Below are 24,169 nucleotides of genomic sequence, written 5' to 3'. Positions count from 1 at the left end.
TCCTTTCAGCAAATTCTTGCTAGTGTATGCAATGGTGTCAGCGTTTGGAAGCTGATTATGGGGTGAATCCCTGGATATGGCAGTCTCTAGATGGTCCATCCTTTCGTCACAGCTCCAAACTTTGTCTCTGTAACTCCTTCCATGGGTGTTTTGTTCCTGATTCTAAGGAGGGGCATAGTGTCCACACTTCATGGCTTGTACTTTGAATAATAATTTGTAGGTTAAGATCATACTGCAGAGATCATACTGCATGCAGGAAACACTATGTAAGGTCAGTTTAGGAGGGCTGCCATGCATTCTAACTGTGTCAGTCAAATCTCAGCAAGCAGAACTTGACTGTTCAAAAAACAAAACCATGTTGATTGTAGTTTCATTCTAATATTTACTACCTACATTCCAATTCCTCATTATGGTATATGGAGTAAAACTCTGCTGATTACAGTGAGGATTTAAGTTTACATCAATGCTCTAATATGAGGACAAATGGTTATGTTTATATAACCACATTAGGATGCTACTAGCATTTTTGTTTGTTAAAAAAACCCAAAAAACAAAAAACAAAAAACAGCCCAAAATCTTGAAGTATAGTGGATTCTGCTTTTATCTCTCTGTTTGCAATATACAGGTCAGAATGCTAGAGATTGGGACAGAGCTGATGCAACACATAAGAAATAATAATAGAGTAAATCCCCCACACAAATATAATACTAAAATCCTTTAAAAACTTACTTTAAAAGATCAAATCCATTTTCTGTTTTGTGTATGTGTAAATGTTTAAAATAGAGGGGTTAATTATTTTGTATTCTCTTTCTGTATAGACGGATAATTAATATAATATACCATGCCACTGGTAGTTTATTTCTGGCAGCCTGGGGATATTTTTTATTGTAGGTAGCACCTTTCTGTGGTTTGTAATTCTAATTCACATTTCCAAGATTGACATCATGAGTAAATTATTGTCAGCATACCAGTTTCCCCCACAGCAGATCCTATATATCTTAAGGCTATTAATACTTAAATTTCCATTTGAGGACTTTAAATCACAATGTTGTCCTCTGAGGTTATGTTATTTATGGCACGAATAATTTTCAACAGAGTGATAATTGAATGATTTTTATTTTTAATGGGGAACATTATCTTCACTAAAGGATGTAGTATTTTGTAATTATTAAATAATGTCTTCTTGTTACCTTTTTATCTTTCTAAATTTAATAGAAACTATGCATATGCAATGACTTGCATAAACTTTTCCATGGTGGTACTCATCAGAGGGTTGCATATAATGCAGAAGCATGTGAATACATGGTTATTTTCTGTTGCTACTGCTATGGGGCTTAGGTTTCACCAGTGTAGTTAATACAGGCCTACATTGCGTGTAGTAAGCTCATGGCTCCATGGCACTTATTCCACTGTTCCATTAGAGAATACCTTTCTCTTTAACACTGTGAGTCAGTTTATTTTCACTGAAAAGGACTTGGCTCAAGTTGGTCAATACAGGAATATTAGTCTCCTTCTTCCAACAGAAGAATAAGCAGCTGCCTTTTTCTAGGGTCCAGTAAATAAAATTTTGTGGCTCATACTTTAATAAACATATAAGACACAGTTATAATGGACTCAGTAAAATAAAAGAAGGTAGAGACCCTCTTTAACAGTAAATGAATCTCCTTATCTTCAACAACTTGAGTTGCAACAGGGGAATCCCAGTGGGAAAACTCAGCAAGTGGATAGCATTTGACATGTAAATACATAAAATATCCAATATAAAGGAGCCTCAAAGAAACATCCTTTTTTTAAAAAAAAAAATTAGGTTTTTATTTCCTTTACATTTCCAATGCTATCCCAAAAAGTGCCCCATTCATTCCCCAACCCACCCCCCACCCACCCACTCCCAATTCTTGGCCCTGGCATTCCCCTGTATTGAGGCATATAAAGTTTGCACGACCAATGGGCCTCTCTTTCCACTGATGGCAGACTAGGCTATCTTCTGATACATATGCAGCTAGAGACAGGAGCTCTGGGGGGATACTGGTTAGTTCATATTGTTGTTCCACCTATAGGGTTGCAGATCCCCCCCCCCGCCCCCACACCTTGAGTACTTTCTCTAGCTTCTCCATTGGGGGCCCTGTGATCCATCCAATAGCTGACTGTGAACATCCACTTCTGTGTTTGCTAGGCCCCGGCATAGTCTCACAAGACAAAGCTATATCAGGGTCCTTTCAGCAAAATCTTGCTAGGATATGAAATGGTGTCAGCGTTCGGAGGCTGTTTATGGGATGGATACCCGGTTATGGCAGTCTCTAGATGGTCTGTCCTTTCCTTTCAGCTCCAAACTTTGTCTCTGTATCTCCTTTCATGGGTGGTGTTTTGTTCCCAATTCTAAGAGGGGGCAAACTATTCACACTTTGGTCTCCGTTCTTCTTGAGTTTCAAGTGTTTCACAAATTGTATCTTATATCTTGGGTATTCTAAGTTTCTGGGCTAATATCCACTTATCAGTGAGTGCATATTGTGTGAGTTCTTTTGTGATTTGGTTACCTCACTCAGGATGATGCCGTCCAGGTCCATCCATTTGCCTAGGAATTTCATAAATTCATTATTTTTAATAGCTGAGTAGTACTCCATTGTGTAAATGTACCACATTTTTTGTATCCATTCCTCTGTTGAGGGGCATCTGGGTTCTTTCCAGCTTCTGGCTATTATAAATAAGGCTGCTATGAATGTAGTGGAGCATGTTTCTTTCTTACTAGTTGGAACATCTTCTGGATATATGCCCAGGAGAGGTATTGTGGGATCCACCAGTAGCACCATGTCCAATTTTTGAGAAACCGCCAGACTGATTTCCAGAGTGGTTGTACAAGGTTGCAATCCCACCAACAGTGGAGGAGTATTCCTCTTTCTCCATATCCTCGTCAGCCTCTGCTGTCACCTGAATTTTTGAACTTAGCCATTCTGACTGGTGTGAGATGCAATCTCAGGGTTGTTTTGATTTGCATTTCTCTGACGATTAAGGATGCTGAACATTTTTTCAGTTGTTTCTCAGCTATTTGGTATTCCTCAGGTGAGAATTCTTTGTTTAGCTCTCAGCCCCATTTTTAATGGGGTTATTTGATTTTCTGGAGTCCACCTTCTTGATTTCTTTATATATGGAATAGAATTGAAGACCCAGAAATGAACCCACACACCTATGATCACTTGATCTGCGACATTTCTGATTTTTTTTAAATTAGGATGCTGTCCCTGTGCCCTTTAGTGAGTCTGGCTAAGGGTTTATTTATCTTGTTGATTTTCTCAAAGAATAAGCCCCTCATTTGGTTGATTCTTTGAATAGTTCTTCTTGTTTCCACTTGGTTGATTTTGCTCCTGAGTTTGATTATTTCCTGCTGTCTACTCCTCTTGGGTGAATTTGCTTCCTTTTGTTCTAGAGCTTTTAGGAGTGTTGTCAAGCTGCAAGTGTGTGCTCTCTCTAGTTTCTTTTTGGAGGTACTCAGAGCTATGAGTTTTCCTCTTGGAAATGCTTTCATTGTGTCCCATAAGTTTTGGTATGTTGTGGCTTCATTTTCATTAAACTCTAAAAAATCCTTTATTTATTTCTTTATTCCGTCCTTGACCAAGGTATCGTTGAGAAGAGAGTTGTTCAGTTTCCACTTGAATATTGGCTTTCTAGTATTTATGTTGTTATTGAAGATCAGCTTAGTCCATGGTGATCTGATAGGATGCATGGGACAATTTCAATATTTTTATCTGTTGAGGCCTGTTTTGTGACCAATTATATGGTCAGTTTTGGAGAAGGTACGATGAGGTGCTGAGAAGAACGTTTTGTTTTATCCTTTTCTTTTATAATAAAATGTTCTGTAGATATCAGTTAGATCCGTTTGTTTCATAACTTCTGTTAGTTTCACTGTGTCCCTGTTTAGTTTCTGCTTCCATGATCTGTCCATTGATGAAAGTGGTGTGTTGAAGTCTTCCACTATTATTGTGTGAGGTGCAATGTGTGCTTTGAGCTTTACTAAAGTTTCTTTAATGAATGTGGCTGCCCTTGTATTTGGAGCATAGATATTCAGAACTGAGTGTTCCTCTTGGAAGATTTTACCTTTGATGTGTATGAAGTACCCCTCCTTATCCTTTTTGATGACTTTGGGTTGGAAGTCGATTTCATTAGATAGTAGAATGGCTACTCCAGCTTGTTTCTTGAGACCATTTTCTTGGAAAATTGTTTTCCAGCCTTTCATTCTGAGGTAGTATCTGTCTTTTTCCCTGGGTTGGGTTTCCTATAAGCAGCAAATGTTGGGTCCTGTTTGTGTAGCCAGTCTGTTAGTCTATGTCTTTTTATTGGGGAGTTGAGTCCATTGATATTAAGAGATATTAAGTAAAAGTAATTGTTGCTTCCTATTATTTTTGTTGTTAAAGTTGGCATTCTGTTCTTGTGGCTGTCTTCTTTTAGGTTTGTTGAAGGATTACTTTCTTGCTTTTTCTAGGACGTGGTTTCCTTCCTTGTATTGGTTTTTTGCTGTTATTTTCCTTTGAAGGGCTGGATTCGTGAAAAGATATTGTGTGAATTTGGTTTGGTTTTATCATGGAATACTTTGGTTTCTTCATCTATGGTAATTGAAAGTTTGGCTGGGTATAGTAGCCTGGCCTGGCATTTGTGTTCTCTTAGTGTCTGTAAAACATCTGTCCAGGATCTTCTGGCTTTCATAGTCTCTGGTCAAAAATCTGGTTTAATTCTGATAGGCTTGCCTTTATATGTTACTTGATCTTTTTCCCTTATTGCTGTTAATATTCTATCTTTATTTGTGAATTTGTTGTTCTGATTATTATGTGTTGGGAGGAATTTCTTTTCTGGTCCAGTCTATTTGGAGTTCTGTAGGCTTCTTGTATGGTCATGGGCATCTCTTTCTTTAGGTTTGGGAAGTTTTCTTTTATAATTTTGTTGAAGATATTTGCTGGCCCTTTAAGTTGAAAATCTTCATTCTCATCTACTCCTATTATCCTTAGGTTTGGTCTTCTCATTGTGTCCTGGATTTCCTGGATGTTTTGAGTTAGGATCTTTTTGCATTTTGAATTTTCTTTGATTGTTGTGTGGATGTTCTCTATGGAATCTTCTGCACCTGAGATTCTCTCTTCCATCTCTTGTATTCTGTTGCTGATGCTCGCATCTATGGTTCCAAATTTCTTTCCTAGGGTTTTATCTCCAGCATTGCCTCACTTTGGGTTTTCTTTATTGTGTCTACTCCCCATTTTATGTCTAGTATGGTTTTGATCATTTACATTACCTGTTTGGATATGTTTTCCTGTTTTTCTTTAAGGACTTCTACCTGTTTGGTTTTGTTTTCCTGTTTTTCTTTAAAGACTTGTAACTCTTTAGCAGTGTTCTCCTATATTCCTTTAAGTGAGTTATTAAAGTCCTTCTTGATTTCCTCTGTCATCATCATGAGATATGCCTTAAATCCGGGTCTAGCTTTTTGGGTGTGTTGAGGTGCCCAGGACTGACTGAGGTGGGAGTGCTGGGTTCTGATGATTGTGAGTGGTCTTGGTTTCTGTTAGTAAGTTCTTATGTCTGCCTTTTGCCATCTGGTAATCTCTGGAGTCAGTTGTTATAGTTGTCTCTAGTTAGAGCTTGTTCCTTTTGTGACTCTGTTAGCCTCTACCAGCAGACCTGGGAGACTAGCTCTCTCCTGAGATTCATTGGTTAGAGCACTCTCTGCAGGCAAGCTCTCCTCTTGCAGAGAACTTGCACAGATATCTGGCATTCGGACTTGCCTCCTGGCAGAAGATGAAAGCCCAAACAGGGCCTCTCCCAGAAGCTATTAGCTTCTGTAGACCACACTGTCACCTGTGCAGACTAGTCTTGGTGGGGTCTGGGTACCAAGATATCTCCTGCAGATGCTCTGGCAAATCCCTCCCTGACCGGGCAGACACCTCTCCTCTGGCAGGGAAGGTGCCTGGATGTCTGGAGTCCAAAATGAGGTCTGCCCCCAAAGAAACTTCCTGATATATTTCCCCCTACTAAAATGTGAACTGGGGCCCAAAGCTCTACTGAGTCACTATTTTTGCAGTTTCAACCAATGCCAATCTAGTAATGGCTGCAACATTATAGAAGAATATCCAAATTTTCTGAAAATTACAAATTTGATAAATAACAAAGTTATAGTTTTTCCTTCTCCCAGGACTACTTCTTTTCCTGATAAAAATAAACCTACCTCTCTGCAGGTGATTTTTAGAACTTGGCCTCATTCTGTGTCTTCTAATTATTATACATCCAAGATACCCCATCTGCCATGAGGCCATCACAGAATTCTTACTCTTATTCCCAAAGATCAAGGACATTACATGTGCTCATGCTTGGAAACAATCCCTCAACACACCATTCACATTTAAACAGGCTAAGCAATATATAGGATTATTGTGTTTTAGAGATCTGGGTAGAATGAACGTTGCATGCTGGAGAGACAGAGAAATCCATCCAAATGTCATTGTAAATGATATTTAAATAACTGGTAGCCAATTTAGTTACTGAGGCAAATTTTGAACATCTGACAAAAATTTCACCATGAGAGTCTATCACTGTATCCATAAATGTTATGAAACATTTATGTTTTAACACAGATATGCTATTTCTGATGGGACTCAGCTTCTCAAATGAATTAGACTGTAAATATAAAATATATCACAAATTATTAACAATATAACATGAGAAACACAAAATAAAATATCGATCCTTTTCACATTGTTTACATATAAAATGACAATCTTTTGATAAATATGGTAATTACACTTGATTTAATTTCTTTCTTGAAAAAAATCCAAATATTGGATCTTTATGCTTTATTGGGTTGTATGATGCAGACTACATGCAATCCTGAATGTAAAGTACAAAACTTTATTTTTCTTTAGTTACTGATGCTTTCCAAATAACCTCAAGTTCACTATCTGTCCTCTCATGGTTAAAGCTCAAATGCTATTGGAAACTGAGTGAAGTTTGGAGCCAGAGATAAATGCTCTTCAGATGAAGAATATTTTTTGTAGTTATGATCCTAGCTGAGTATCTCTACATGTCTCCTTTGTTACTTCTTCAAATACTTAAATCCATATACAGACAAACCCGCAGAGCTGGAATATCTCAGATCAATGCCTACCTATTGAATGACCAGGCTCCTTTATTCATCTAACTTAAGTGACATTTCAAGTCTTATTTCAATGCATAGCCCTGTCTATTAGGATACTCCAGATCTAGATAATTATCCCTGTATATTAGACTTATTTGAGATGTCACCACTGGAAGGATGGATGTAGGTATCTTTGACACTGTTTCCAATTATAATAGAATTGGTCTTAAGCAGTTTGTTCAAATTGTTTATTTGATAAGACACCAATAAAAGTGGTAGTTCAGCCATGAGTCTTGCTTTGTAGAAGTTATTTTACTTAAAATGAAAATATTGGATTTACAAGCAGTTTCTTTACAACTCCTTTTTTCTTCCTTTTAGGTACAAAGTATCCTACTAATAAAGTGAATCTAAGGAAGATTGCTGATAAATCAAAACAACCCTGGGATTCTCCTTCACAACAGTCAGAATGGCTAAGACCAAAAATTCAGGTGACAGCAGATGGCAAGGATGTGGAAAAAGAAGAACACTTCTCCATTGTTGATGGCATTGCAAGCTGGTACAACCACTCTGGCGGTTCCTCAGAAAATTGGTCATAGTATTACCGGAAGATCCAGCAATACCTCTCCTGGGCATATAAAGTTCCCCTGTACTGGGGCATATAAAGTTTGCAAGTCCAATGGGCCTCTCTTTCCAGTGATGGCCAAAGGATTTTTAATTCATATAAAAATAATGTTAAGGACTAAGATATCCAAAGTTTTTCTGTAGATGCCTCGAGAGAAATAAAAATGCAGGTAATGCAGTATTCTTCCTGAAAGTGTATCATGTGAACATTTCCAGCAGTTGTCCCTAAGGCCTGGTTATCTCTGCAGGACCTACATCAAAGAATCTTAAACCCATGCCTCTGCAGGATAGTAGGGCTGTTGGTAGCTCTCAGCCTCTCTCTTTTTCATGCCTGTTGCCTTGATGTTACTTTGCAAACAAACATCACTTTTTGTTCAAAATATAAATATTTGGCTTTAGGTTTCATTTTATAAATTGTAAAAATTAGTTTTAAAGTTCTAATTGGAAGGGGAAGACAATCTGTATGTCTCTGATCTTGCCTATAGAAGCGTATTTTCCAGAACTGGGGATAGTGGTCAGTGGTCAAGTACTTGTCTAATATGCAAAGGGACCACTCCACCACAAATTAATGTGGTTACTTTCAGTTCTATTTAATTCTTTACTCCTGAAGAGATGATACTGCCCTGACGAACACACACTGGTTTTTGTTTGTTTGTTTGTTTGTTTGTTTGTTTTTGTTTTCAAAAGAACTAAAGTTTGTTTCTGAGAACTGGTATTAGGTGGCTCATGGTTTTATATAACATCAACTCGAGAAACTCTAACATCCTCTACTCAACTCTGTGAGAATCTTCTTCATTCAGATGATCATCCTCTAAACATTCATGATTACAAAATATATCTTTCTAAATCTATCTCTATCCTCTATATCTATATAGTAAGGCTATATAGTAAGGGAAGGATTGAATGGATTGGTTGTATTCTTACCATATATATATGGTATATATAACCTATATACATGATAAACAAATGTGAGTTTAAAGTATGGTTAAGTGAATTATATTTAACACTTGATCTATAGAAGTATTTGGAACTAACTATGATCAATGGTAATGACACATTGGTGCATTGTTCTTACTGATTCCAAGTTATTTTCTATCTTGAACTAGGCATAGAACCAGGTTATACCATATTTGGAAGGCCTCAGATGCTTTTTGCTTTGTGCTTGGGTGTTTTCTTTCTGTAATTCACTTCCTTCCATTTTGTACTGACATACTGCTTTCCCTCTATGTGTGTTTTGAATATTAAGACTGTTAGTGACTTCAAAAATACTGCTTCTGTCAGATTCTAGCACACTGGAGCTGCACATCAGTCGTTTTCCCCAGGACTTTTCTGGGAGACAGACTGCTGGACTCATTGTTTTGCTTCCATTTTTTTGTTGTTCCCATAGATGTAATATTTTAAGCACAAGTATGACTTTCTGTCTACCATCTCATGTCAATCTAATTGCAGACATAAGGTTGAAAGACCCCAGCTTTTTCTAGAAGTTTAATGTAAAGAAAATAAAGGCTATGACTGGAAAGATGATAGTACTGCTTATGAAAAGTTAAAACATTGTATTTTACTTTCAGATTTTACCAAAAAGACTCACAGAACCCCAAAGTGATTCTGAATGAAACCCAAATCAGTGTCTGTTCTTTAGGAATAAAGATGTGTGTCTTTATGATTGAAAACAGAGAACACCTGCAGTATTTTCTACAGCTGATCCTGACAAAATTATGATTACTGCTAAAGCCAAATTTTCACATTGGTTGAACCATGTGGCCACGTGCAGAACAGAAAAGTGAATGAGTTAGATGGCGGATGACATCTCATTCCATCTATCTATCTATCTATCTATCTATCTATTTAAATTAAAACCTTAAGCAGAGCTGTCAGGATTTTGTGAGCCCACAAATTAGTGCGATTCTGCGTTTAAATTCTTCTATATGGTTTTTGTAAGGCTCAGATGAAATAGTTTCTATATGCAAGCCTTTCTTTCATTTCAGAGCTTGAGTGTATAGGCATTCAAAGATATGTATGAAAAACAGAGTGTGCCTGTCTACCTGAGAGGGTCAAGTGAAAAAATTCACAGGGCAACTCTGTATAGAAAAACTCTAACCTAGCAAACAAAGCAAACCATAGCATGCATGTCTTGCCTTGAAATGGCATAGTTTATTCTTTCGTCATTGGTGATAACTTGGAGAAGGTGATAAAAGTCTGAAAATGTAGGTGTTATATGAGGGCTGACATACCGAAAAAGCTGTCTGGGGCTTAAACTTAGGACTGCATAAAGAATGAAGGACTGACTGGGGAAGGCATGAAGGTGCTGCCATTTGGTTTTCTGCCCTATTTTGGACTATTCTCCAATTTTTATGGCCCTCCACTATGAGGCATTTTTGTTCTCTTTGTATCTTCTTTTTTTATACTGGAACTTTAAGCACCTTCATTTGAATTCTATGTGGTTTCCTGGTGTGTAGAATCTTATCAAAATGGGAAAGAAAGAGTTCCTTGCAGCTGATAATCCTCCCCAACCTCTAGAAAAGGAAAAAGAAAGTCTACTATGGTTTTCTTATTATCTCAACAGCCAACCTCACAATGGTGCCCAAGTATTCAAAGCAAAATTTTGAAAAGAAAAATAAACAAGCAACTGAGAGACAGTTTGCTCATTCGAATACAAATTTGTCAAAATATGGCTGGAGAAAACCTGTCAAATATGCTTAAGTATACAACATTCATACATTGCTCAGATACAAGCTTTATAATACTAACTAACTAACCTCCCCTGGAGTTGCTACAGTACTCCTGGCTGCAGAGGTTGAGATAACATCATAATTCAGAAATGGACCATTGAGTCAAAGAGCTGTGTTCACTAGTTTTAAAAACAAAAGAGAGAATTATAGTGAAGTTCAGAAACTCCTGAGAGTAAAAACAAGGAAAAGGCAGAAAGGATTGTGGGAAGGGGTGGCAGGGAGGGGTGCAGAGAGTGGGATACAAGGTGAATAAGTAAAAGAATAAAATTAACTTACAAGGAAAGAAAAATACACATAACACAGACTCAAAAAAAAAAACCAACAACAACAACAACAACAACAACAACAACAAAAACAGAAAGAAGAGTGGCCTTTGCAAATAAAGCTTGACAATCAGATTTCTGCATTCTGTGTTGGTTGATATATTAATGCAAAAGTGGAAAGGATAATAAACATGGATTTTCTTAAATGTCATGGTTTGTCATCTGTAGTCTTTTCATCAAACACACACACAGGGGGAGAGGGAGAGAGAGGGAGAGAGAGAGGGAGAGGGAGGAGAGAGAGAGGGGGTTGGTTTTATAATGAGATGAATAAATGATATAGTTTGCTCATTTTCAGAGTATAGCAGAAGAAATTATCCCAGGGTAGAACACTTGGAATTGCTACTGAAGACATTTAAAGAATTAATTCTAAAAGGCATGGGAATGGAAGAGAGAATAGGCTGGGATTTTTTTCACATTCTATTTTTAAAATTCTTTCATAAGAAATGTCTACAAAAAGCATTACTTTGTTAAAGACATTAAGCAGACTGTTAATTCTAGTCAACATGACCGAAGCAGTTTGCCAATAGAGGCATTAATTAATGAAATCCTCACAGTTATCTTGATGAATAAATTACAGAAAAGGTAATAAGTGAACACAGAGAATGAAACTTTCTTAATTGGGGAGAGAATTTGTGGAAGAATGGAGATGCATATTTAGTAGAAAGTGCATTGTTAGGGACTGACAGTGCTTCATGCGATCAAACTCACTGTCCATCTCTAATCTGACTCTGTGAATCCCTAACCTATATAATTCCTTATTTTTTATTAACATGTAATCACATCATTTTCTTTATTCGAAATTTTTGTGTCCTCTTTATCCAGCTCTTCCCATGTTACCCTGTTTATTCCTTCTCAAGTTCATTGATTCTTTAAAAACTATTGTTATTGTTACTTACACTTATATAAATGTGTACATATGTAAATACAACCTGCTTTATCCTTTTAATGTTGCTTGCATTTATGTGAGTTCAGGGCTGTCCACTTGGTGTTGGTAACTTCCCTGGGGAAGACTATTTCTCCCTCTCCTGTTAGTCATTATGTGCCTATAACTCTTTATCTCTCAGTTTGAGACCCTTTGCTTTTTCTCTCTCATGGTAGCATATTGGTTACAGTTGTCAATGCTTAGGCCTTTTAAAAAGCAGTCCTATTGTTTCAGTATCATGGTATATTTTGCCTGTCATTTCTAGAATGCATAATCTAATATCAGACTTCCAGACACTCTGACTTTTAATTAGAATCATTCCATCATTTCTTCCACGATGTGACTTGAGTCTATGGTAAAGTGTTGTGCTGTGGAAGAATCCATTGTATCTAAGGTTCCCACAATTAGTTGTTTTCTTTATTTTGGACAGCTGTGGTTTTCTGTGATGGCCTATGTCTGCTTCAAAGAGAAACTTCTTTGATAAGGGGGAGAACTATACAGATGTGGTAGAAGGATAAGTGTTTCAAATGCAGTTCTAGGTTTCTGGTACAGTGTATGATGTCTCTTTTGTTGACTGGGCCTTAAGTCCAATTAAGTAGCTGTTAATTAAAGTCAAGATATGAGTGCCCCCTACTGCATCTTTAGGGGTTGCAGGGCTGGTTATTGCTGTGGTTCCTGTGGTTCGGTTCACAGGTATGGCAGTTGAGTGGGACTGTTGCCTGTATCTTATTTTTTGCAGCTTGTCACTTGTCATCTTATTATTTTTTTTTTTTTACTATGAAAGGTGGTTTATTAGGAAAAAGATTTTCTGGTCAGATTTAGATGGATTATGTATGAAAATAGTTGTCAGGAAACATTATTTTAAAATTACATATGATTATATATTATATAGATAAGTTTATGTATATACAAATATATATAACTTAAATGCCACTTGGGTTGATGATAATTCCCAAGAACCTTAGAACATCTAACAAAATCCAAAGTACTAAGCATGAGAAACGTCTTTTCAAGGTATTTGCCAGGGAGTCCAAGTGACTATGAAAGCAAAATAGGCTGCCCATTTTTCTCTTAGTTGCTTCAAAACTTCTCTCTATGGATAAATTTTGTAAATTAAAAAAAAAAACATATAAATGTTCTTCTAATTCATATAATTTTGATGTACTTTGGGAAGTAGTGGTATTTACAGGCCAAATCATCAGGGATTTTGCCAGGAAGGACAACACATTGGCGTTCTAGTCAAATTTGGTTACAGGAAATAAGTGTTCATACATGATAAAGTCTGGCAGTTCTTTTACTCAGTTTCTCATTTCTGAAGTAATTTGGCAATTGAACAATGGTGAAATATGTTTAAAACTGTCTCCTGGGGTAAAGTAAAGATCCAAGTTCATACTAATGAATATGTAAGATGCACTTACTCAATTATTTCAATGTCAGCAAGTACTTGAATTTATTTCTTTGCTAATTCAATGTGAAGTTAACATGCTACATACAATATTCTAAACTCCTCATTTGTTCATAGTGTTTAGATGAAAGTTGTAAAAAGATCCTGCAAAGTAAAAATGGATTCTACTGACGCTGAGTAATGTTCTGAGTTTTCAGAACAGGACTAGGTAATACAGTATCAGTCCAGGTGACCTTAAAGACAAAAGGCATATACATACATATTTGCATATGTGATTCTGTTTGTGTGTTCATAGTTCACATGAGCTTCAGCAGTCTTAGAAAAGAGCTCTATGAGATACAGTGAAGAACCCAGTCCAGAATTCTATAGTGAAAACAAAATCAAGGTACTGAAACAATAACTTAGTAAGTAATAGTGCACATCCGTGTTCTAGATGTCCTTAGTTCAGTTCTCAGCATGCAAGTTGAGTAGCTCACATTTGCCTGTAATTCCAGTTCTAGGTGATCCATAGCACATTCTGACCTCTGCAGGCACTGAAATAATACGCACAAACCCCCATCAACAGACACACAAACACAGAGACACAGAGAGAGAGAGACAGAGACAGAGACAGAGAGAGACAGAGATGGAGGCAGAGAGAGACAGAGACAGAGACAGAGACAGAGACAGAGAGAAAGAGAGAAGATTTGTTTTGTATCTTGAGAAAAAACAACATATTGAACCCCCAGCATGATAAAATGCAGGAGAATACCAACAATATTATTGGTAAGTTTTCAGGGCAGATTCTATCCAGATATGACTCATGGACTGGTTGCTTCCAAATTCTGTGACCTTAAACAAGTATCAGTGATGCAAATATTTTATGCATTGTATTTTTAATTTTGAAAATTTCTGAGTGGTGACAAAGTCCCAGTTTATGTTCGTTTGTGAATAAATTTAAAAATGCATAAAATTTGTATAAAAATGGATAAAGTAAGTCTGAGGACATAACTCAATGGTAGAGCAGTTGCCTCACGTGCATCAGTACTTGGGGAAATGAAAAAACATAAACTAAAATTCACAATAAGAATTAGTTGCTTGTTCTCAGCTGGAAAACAAATACAGGAGTCAAGTTTGTAAATGCAATTTATACAGTGAGTAAGAAAAAACAATGCCATCTATTACTTCCTTTTGAGATTAATAGCTTTAATAGATGTACATACCTGCATTTTCTCAAAAATCACACTGGGATGACCTTAACGTAATAACAAGATAATATGTGTATTTCTGACATAATCTCTTTTATTGGAATTGAAATACATTGAAAGGATATTGAAAATTTTTAAGTTTAATTCATAATCCAATTATGCAAAAATCATTAAAACTACTTAAATTGTAAATTATACTTAAGCTATAGCAATTACTTCTAGGGAAGCATTTGTGTTATAGTGTTATGTATTTCATTCGCTCATTGACTTAAAATTATTATTCATAATACTCTCTTTAATAGTTGGGGATAATTGCTGGGAAAGAGACTAATGTTTCAAGGCAACACCAGTGTGTGTAGAGTATTCCCTATAATCATTACAATAGCTCTGCCAATCAATGTAAGTGACTCAATTTTAAAACATGTGGAATCAAACTTCCAGGTTTATCCTATAGTAATCACAGATTGTATTCTATTTCAGTATCAAAAAGTTTTGGTTTAGATGATAAATTATATAATAATCACAGCAATCAGTGAAGTGAACTGCAGGGAATTTAATCAACTTACTGACACCTTATTCTATCCATTGTTGGATCTAACACCCTCTTGCTCCTGCTCAACTGGATTCAGAGAAGGCACCAGCAGGTTTATTCTCTAGGGCATATTGATGATGAAGCATAGTTACCCCAAATAGGAATGTAAAATATCTTGAAATTCCACATTAAAAAAATCAGTCCTTTTGAACTTTCTGCTTCACATTTTCAACTCTTAAGAGGCAAATGGTGAACAGTGAACAAGAACAGTGAAGTTTTACTAAAGTAAGAATGAGTTATCAATAAGCAGACAAAGAAAGAAGCCAATTAAAGTCCCTAAGACTAAAAGAGTAAGGAAAGAAACAGAACTAGAGTGGAATAGAAGATTAAGACGTGGGAGGGAAACTCACAAAGATATTTCAACTATTTCATGATTTTGGTCTTGATATAAAGAGTTTATGGAAATAATTTAATAATAAAACCTAAGAAGACAGTTGATCTGGCCATTTCTGAACGCCTTGAGTGGATCTAGGACAGTAGAGGAAGAGCAGAACAATCGTAATCTTACTGACACAGAGCAACAACATCAGGGGAAGCCATCATCACCATGTCCCCATATAGAATATCAGCTATAGTTCTGAGACAGGTGAGAATAGGGAGTGGCTTACTAATTTAGGAACTTGGGATTCCACTTGGCTTGGGATACACACACACACACACACACACACACACACACACACACACACTACGGCAAATGGGGTACTTCATGATAATATTTTAGGGAGGAATCACCACTGTCTGATTCCTATCAAAAACTGGATATGTGATTAAAATCAGATGAATTTTGGGAAAGTACATGTACAGTTGAAAAAATATTATATAACTTTATATATCAATCAAAATAAAGAATTACCCACACTATCACTCTTACCAACCTAACTGTTCCTCCTCTTGAACTCCATAAAAAGAAGCCACAAAATTACAGTCTGTGTGAGCCTTCCCTCACATGGCTCACTGTCAATCTTGACAGTGTATTTGGCCTGTTCTATTGCTTTGTGTTGAAAAATGTCACCCTGCTACCTTTTATATCAGTGTGAGTCTGTATCTCAATTTCTTGAATAAGGGACCAAGAATATAGAAACATCCATCCCATATCCTGGCCACCAGTTGTTATTGGATTTTATTTCTTGTGAAGGGCACTTTCATTATTTAAGTTTGAAAATGGGAGGAGAAGAAGTGTGGAGACAGAGACACAGTTGGATCTCTCTGGTTTTGAGAGACAGCCTGTATTACATGGTGAGTTTCAGTAACCCAGGGCTGTATGCTGACATCCTGTCTGAGAAACAAACAAACAAATAATGAACAGAATGGAATGAATAGAACTCAAAAAAAAATGAGACATTTCAAAATTATAATTAATATAATTCAGGGCAAGAGGCTTGGGAGTGGAATGAGTAAGGAAATATACTTCTTAAACAGCAAACACTCAAGAATAGAGGCAGGTGGGACTTTGGATAAGGCTTGATTGAGACTGCAGAAATTGTTCAAACCCTCTAGTGACAGACATGTGAAAGGAAGAAGAGGTTAGTGAGTGATGAGGAATGCTACCTTCAGGAATGACCTGAGCAGGCTCCCTACATCAAGGCTAGGTATCAATTATTGCCCTTGCTGTCCTTTAACAAAAATCAAGAACCGTAGCTCACTTTAAGACAGGTAACATTATAAAGGCACCCATTTCCTCCATCATCTAAGATTTCTATTGGGCACATGAAATGAATGGAACTAGGATATATCATCCTGTGTGAGGTAACTCAGACTCAAAAGAACCTGTATGGCATATACTCACTAATACATGGATATTACCAAAATAGTACAGAATACCACCCACAAAACTAAAAAAGATTAACAAGCCAAAGTGAACAAGTGAAGATGTCTCAATCCTATTTGGGAGGGAGAAAAAAGCAATCAGGGGAACAGGCAAAAGGAGGGAAGTACCTGAGTGAGAGAAGGGACAAGGAGGGGAAAAGGGAAACATGATGAGGTATTGGAGGGAGGAACAGGAGAGAAGCCCTGGGGGCCAGCATCTGCTATAGCCACTGTTACTTCCTTGCATCCATCTCCAATGGATCACACAAATATTCCCCTCTAAACTTTCTACCTCCCAAACCTCCTTTTATTCCAGTTCCCAAATTCAGAAGACATTGAGTGGGAACTAGAAGGTCACTAGAGCTAGGCAAGCAGTCACTCTAACTACAGATCTTTGCCTTCCTTTCCTCCCCTCCAAATCTAATTCATCTTTCTCACCCCATTTGGGCCCCCTCCTCTCTGTTCTCATCTCTGATCACACAGACCTCCTCCAAACTCTATTCTCTCTCATCCTTCCATTCCAGCCGCCAGCTCCAGGGGTCACTCACTAGGAACACACCAGGCAAGCTTGCCAGAGAAGCAAGGAGGCCTATGAAGCAAGCAGGGAAGCTTCAGATCTTCACTTTCATATCTTCTTCCCTCTTCTGTTCCAGACCAATCCCCCAAACTCATACCCAGCCCTGGGAAGACTATCTGTTCTGACCTTTCTCCTCACTTTCTGCTCCATTCCCATGGTACTAACAGATCCCAGAGGAACAACCTGATTTCCTTCCTCCTGCAGATGCCCTTGGATTAGGATTATCAATCCTATAATCCACTCCTAATACTTAGAAATACATTTTACTTTGAATCCCCAGTGGCAAAACATATCAGCTTCCCAGAAGTATTTCCTACCAAGAAACACACAGCCACCAAGCTCTCCCATGAACCAGAGAGAGCAACAGAATCCAAGGAGTCAAACACTTACCCAATAAAGACAAGACCAGACATCTTCACCTAGAATTGCAATCTTAAATCTATATACTAAACACCAGCATAAAAACATAATTAAAAATATTCAGGACAATACATCTCCACTGGAACCCAGCTATGCCATCACAGGAAGCCATGAATATTCTAACATACTTAAGCACAAGAAAAGACCTTAAAACAGCCTTCTTGAGTATGATAGAAATCCTTAGAGAAGAAATAAATTCCTTAAGGAACTCTCTGACAACACAAGCAGTGGAAGGGAATGAATAAATGCTTTAAGAACTCAAAGTGAGTTTTGTCCTAAATTGATGTATTTGTTTTTCTTTTCATATTATTTTTTGTTTTCCTTTATAATTAACCCCCAAAGCCTGTTTTTTTTACAGTGAATGACAAAGGGGGATGCATTCAGGTGGGAGGGAAGGTGGTAAGGAACTTGGAGAGTAGAAGGAGAGACAACTGTGAGTATACATTATGTGAGAAAAATCTATTCTCAATAAAACAACAACAAAAAAAATAAAGGTAGAAATGTATGAGAGCTGAGAAGATGGGTAGATGGAGAAAGTGCTTACCACGAAAGCATGAGGATGTGAATTCAGATCCCTAGCTCTGATCAGAGCTGCACATGATGCTATGTGACTTTAAGCATGGCACTGAGGGGGTAGAGATGAGGGAATCCTTAAAAGTCACAGTTAGTCAAGTCACCAAGTACCCAGTTGTATTGAAAGGCATTTTTTAGTAAATGCAAAATAAATCAGGTAGAGAATGATTGAGCATGGCAATGCCAGTCTTTCCAAGTTCCCCACAGTTTCCAACCTTCACATCCTCCAATTGTTCTGCTTCACTGCTCACCCTGCTTTGCTTGTATCTCACCACTTGAGCTTTCTTAAGACATTTCCCTACTTTGGGAAAACCAATTGTAACAGTCAAAAAGAGTTGGAAACAGCATGATGATAGATAATACATTGAAAGTGGGACTATTAAGAAGTGTTGAGGCAATCTATGTAGCTCAGACAGAGACAGTTGCCACCATGAGAGTAGACTCCCAATAAAAACAACCAGCAAGTGGAGCCAAAGAACCTAATTGTGCAGTTGTGTTAGGAAAGGAGTATGAGTGAAGTTAAATTTGTACATGAGTAGGGGAAAGTAAAAAAAAAAAAAAATCCATAATTACAAAAAAGAGTTGGTGTAATTTCAGAGATAGTTCACACAATGTACTCTGCCAGGCTGTAGAATGGTTATAATTCGCAATTCTGAGCTCTGCAGGAAAAGCAAGGAGAAATATTGAAACCACACACTTACAAAAACAAAGCAATATGAGTAAGTTTAAAGGAAAGGCAAGTGTGGAAAAGTCATTGTAGTAGTTAGAGAGATTAGTGCTGTTAAGGAGAAACTTCACATTCTTTATTGGTATGATGGCAAAGGCATCCTGAAGGAAGACTCAATCAGCTTAAAGATTTGATTTGTGAAAATGCAAATTTATTTGAAAAGAGAATCTGAGTTAGTAAATCTGCTGATGGTATTCCCTATTCAAAACCAACTACCTATGGAATTAATTTCCTAGCTCAACTGCCATGACACATGTGTCACCAAAGTAGGGTGGAAAAATACCAAATGTATTTCCAGTTTGCACAAAGCATGTCCATATCGCCATAGCATGCTGGGGCTGCAGGCATACAAAGTAAAAGGGTGAGAAGATAATAGAAGCTTGCAATAAAGCTCCAGAAAGCTCAGAGCAAGAAATGTGTGGCAAGGTTGGAGTTTCTGCAATAAGGATGTAAGAAGACACGGCAAGGAGCAACTTAGGTGAAACCAAGTTGAAATGGAGAATTAAGGATGTTGAAGATGCCAGAACTTATGGGATGTCTGCTGAGAAAACGAAGTGATGGAGTTCTTTCCAAACACTAAATTTAATGTAACTGTAGACCTAAGCCTAGGGCCCTTTGAAACCTGTGATTCCGAATAGAACAGGAATACTAGAGGGTATTAGAGCCCAGGTGATTTCACCAATATTTCCAGAGTGTGAAAAAATAAATACAGAGCTACTTTTTATACAGTTCTAAAACAAAATCCTTATGGAAATTCTCATAGTTGTATTGTATATTTTCAAATAAATTATTTTCGTATCAATGTGGATTGTTTTCTATATGCAGGTGAGGGCAGGTACAAGATAAGGCAAGAGCCCGTGTTTTTGCAGTGGAAAAGGAAGGCAGGCTGAGAGTTTTAGAGAGGTTTACAGGGAGAGCACCAGGACAATGCAGGTAGCCAGAGGCCCTGATTCAGGGGGCAGATCCTCTGCTAACTACTGCTGGAGGATTTTTAACTTAGCTTACAAATTAGGATGCTAGTTGCTGCGATCAGCATTTGTGATACTTGTTGATTCTAAACTAAGTGTGTGTGGTGTTTTCCTTCAAGCAGCAACTCAACTGAGTTCCAGAGAAAAAGTATGGTAACAGGGCACCCCAGCCATCAAGGGAATTTGGAAAACAGCCCACCATGGGAACTTAGTGATTTTGGAGCTCTGAGACAGGTTCTGTGGAGCTGAGAAAGACTGACCAGACTGCCAGTGCCTTGCCAGCGGTAGCAGGGGTGCTTTTTAAATTATTTCATGCTAGAGATGGCATCCAGGGGACAGGCAAGAATCCACTAGAAATTTAAGATTCTTAGCCTGAGATTTAGTTCTTAGCTTAGCAGGGAAGAGGTTGTTTCTCTGAGATGAGGAGTCACTGGGTGGCTCCAGGGAGAGAAACTTGAAAGAAGAAACACAGGGCCTCTAAGGTCCCCTGCTGTGAAAGGAGACAAGATGGCTGCTCTGAGTCAAAGAGCCAGAGAATGGAAGCTGCCTGCTTCTTGGGGCAGATTTTGATTGAACTGTGAATTTATAAAATTGGGATTATTTGCATTTAGAATAGACTTATATTCAGCTTTGCCCGAATCACGTGGGGGAATTTCATCCACCGTTCAGAACTAGAATAGGGAAATTTTAATGATACCTAAGTAGAGAGCAGTGATAATTGCCTACTATGAACAGGTATTGATGGATGTCTGTGACTCAAAGCAGAGAGCATAACAGATAGATGGTATAACAGGTATTAATAAAACAGAAGTCTGTGGCTCTAGGCAGAGAACACAACAGATAGATATTATAAAGGGTATTAATAAATGTAAGTCTGTGAACCAAGGTAAAGATCATAACAGATAGATAGTATAATATAGTCCACAGGAAACTCATACTCTTTGTTTGTGGGCTCCATGGGAATTTGGGATTAATTCCTTGGCATGACAAATTAGAACAGGCTTAAAAATAGGCTCATACAGTATTTGTTTAGTATTTCATTTATTTTGCATTGTTTTTAGTATCAAAATGTGTGGGATTATGAGGTTTTTGGTTGTTTTATTATTCCTCTGGAAGAGAAGGCAGGATATAAGCTCTCGTGGTTGCAGACTGAAGGATATGCTGATTTGGGAGAAAGGTTTTGTCTTTGCATTTCTAGAAAAGGTACTTAGTGTATACACATCTTCCAGAGTTATATGGATCAGATTTGATAGAGGTAGATGACCTGAATATAAATTCAGGTGAATCAAACAAAAATATTCTTTGTGCCATTTGTCACATGGCATGAATGAATACATGATTGGAGCAGAATTTTATCCTAACTAGTCTGAACACCCTACACAGACTAATATAATCCATACAGATATCTTGATAATGCAAAAAAATATACTGTTTTGAGATTTGTATATTACAGACTACACAGACTTGGTGAGTCTCATCATCAGACATTCTGAACTGACTTGCTTGAATTCCTGATTTCAGGGACTTTCAGCCAGATCCAGTTAGGACACAGACATCATGAGAACTACACTTTCTCCCCATCTCCTATGCTTCAAAAATATCTCAATGACCGTATCCAGTAGGAAGTAGTTATGAAGAATCATCATCCCAGTTCTCTGGGCTTGGTGGCTGGAAGTTGTTATTTTAGGATTGTCTTTCTGAGGAAATTAGAAATGGTTATAATTTGAACAGGGAGATAATAGTTAGAATTGATTGTGTAGCCATAATCTCATTTGGTAGAAATCTATGATAGTTACTAAGATCTGTCTCCTGCCTGCAGGAGAATATATTTAAGAGGATAGTTTTTAGATAGTATGAATGTAAAACCAGGACACAACAGATACGGAATTAGAAGCCTTTTTTACATTAAGATACATTACAGGGTGTTCTATTTAATTTGACAAAAATGGTGGACTGGACATTAGGTGTATCTTATACTTTATAATTTACAAAATGGTAATAGTTGTGTTCAATTTATATTTGAGAGGAAAGAGCCTTTTAACTTGACAAAAGGGGGAAATATGGATTGCTGTCTATATTTGCAGGTGAGAGCAGGCATAAGATAAGGTGAGAGCCTGTGATTAGGTAGTTGTAAAAGAAGGCAGGCTGAGAGTTTTAGATATGAGTACAGGGAGACAGAGAAGAGGAGACAAGGTGAGACCCATAGGAGAGGAAGAGGAGCCAGAACCAAAATAAGCTATAAGTATTGGGGATTTCTTAGATAGATGATTAAATAATAAGTAGGGTGCATTTGCCCCATTTAGGTGTATAGCCTGTCTATATATCAATTGAGGTTTGAGTTCATTGTGCCAGAATTTAATGGATTGAGAACTTACTTATATAAATCTGACTGATAAATTACAAGCCTCTAGAGTTTTGATTTTATCGGGTCACAGGGATTTGTGACAGCTAACCACAGCGGGCAGATGACTGGGAATGTAAGCAGGATTCATGTCATGTCGAGAGAACAGTGAGATGGGTGGTCAACACATGGGGCTAGCCTTGGAGGCAGCAAGACCTTTGGGGCCAGAGAGTAGCTGGCATTAGCATGGGATGGTGCCTTATTTTTTATATCATGCGACACATCAATATACAGATATAAACCTTCAATATACATATATAAACATTCAATATACATATATAAAATTTACAATGCATTTTTACTTATATAGAGAGTTATTTATTAAGACTTACTTTTTTAAAACATCTGGTTTGATTAAGTATTTTTTGGACTAAAAAGTATTTCTTTAACTAACAATGTTTATGTTCTTTTGAATATCTTGCCAAAGATGATTCCAAATGTCATACACATTAACTTACCTTGCTTAATTTGTAGCACGCGTGCGCACACACAAGATAGCTCTGGTATTTTTTTTTAAATCATGGATTTACATTTTACATTACTAGCAATGTTTGTTGTGTTAATATATGTGTCAATGACAAATTACAAATATAACATATTTCTAGCCACAAAGGAATCAAATGTTTCTTACCTCCTCGTTTATTAATCTTGGCATAACCAGGTGCATAGCTGCTGGACAGGGAGGAAGAGCTGCTGAAGGACACATGGGGAAGACCAGAGATGAGAGGCTCATCACATTTTTCTGAAAAAAAAAATAAGAAGGAACTAGTTTCACTAAAGCTCTTTAGACAATGGCTAGGTTATGCTTATTAAAATAACTACCAAGGGGATGGAAAATGCCTCAGTATTTAAGCACTCCTACAGTGGACTCTTGTTCAATGTCCAACATTTACAATGGGTGATTCAAAACCACCTCTAGCTATAGGTCTATGACATCTGATTCCATTTAAGGTCTACATAGAAACTAGCAGGCACACGTACATGTACCCACATGCATATATATAAATATAAGTAAGTAAAATAACTGTTGACTATAGAACAGATTTACAATCCACCCATCAATCAATCAATAAATCAATAAAATAGTTCACCAAAAGTTATAATCTAACTATCTAAGTTGTACCAGTCCTGATAAATCTCAGAAATAGTTATACAGTTCTGACTTTTGATATAGTAGCCTGCACAACAACGTTGTTTCAAGAGGGCCACAACTCAAATTCAGTCTTTAAGGATCACACGTAGAATCCAATTATTTCTATTAGCTTTTGTACCTGGCATTGTCCAAAAGGTTCAGATGTTTACAAATCACAGAGACAGAAGGTGAGAAACAATATAACGGGAAGAATAGAAATTAGAAAGAATTCCAGTAACAGTACACAAAGCAAGAAAGTAGAAGTCACTAACCAAAGTGTATAATATCAGAATGTATGATGAATAAGCACCAGAGTTTAGATGTATCACATGAAGCCTGTAGATAATATTATCTTGGGGACTTAAATATTGAGGATAGAAGGTCATGTGTTAGATGTTCTTATTAAAAAAATAAAGAAATAGTTGTTTATAATGGAGAACCAGAATAACAGCCAATTTGAAAAGAATTTTTATCTAAAAATTCACCAGTCTCTGCTTTGATATCCATCTGTATTGCTTTCTACACAGGGTGTTTACAATACCATTCGGATTTTAAAATTTCATCTCTTCTTAGAATTTGCTTCTTGATTCTTTCATGGATATTCTTAATCTCCTAATTTATAAATTTTTCTAGTGCTTAGGACCCATTTTTCATTTTCCTTTCAGTGAATCTCTGTCAGGG

At 37.1% G+C, this 24,169-nt stretch overlaps 1 protein-coding gene across 1 annotated transcript in view; it reads right to left on the bottom strand.

The window, feature by feature from the left end:
• Cntnap2 (contactin associated protein-like 2) overlaps positions 1 to 24,169 on the bottom strand; it is a 2,241,333-nt gene that overhangs the window by 1,624,302 nt on the left and 592,862 nt on the right. The window contains exon 2 of the mRNA NM_001004357.2: positions 22,988 to 23,098. Within this exon, the coding sequence (NP_001004357.2) occupies positions 22,988 to 23,098 (111 nt within the window). The remainder of the gene's footprint in view (positions 1 to 22,987; positions 23,099 to 24,169) is intronic.

This window comes from Mus musculus, chromosome 6 (assembly GCF_000001635.26).
Source record: "Mus musculus strain C57BL/6J chromosome 6, GRCm38.p6 C57BL/6J".
Lineage (NCBI taxonomy): Eukaryota > Metazoa > Chordata > Mammalia > Rodentia > Muridae > Mus > Mus musculus.
The sequence above is the reverse complement of the archived record's forward strand: the minus strand, read 5'-3'. Positions and strand labels throughout refer to the sequence as shown.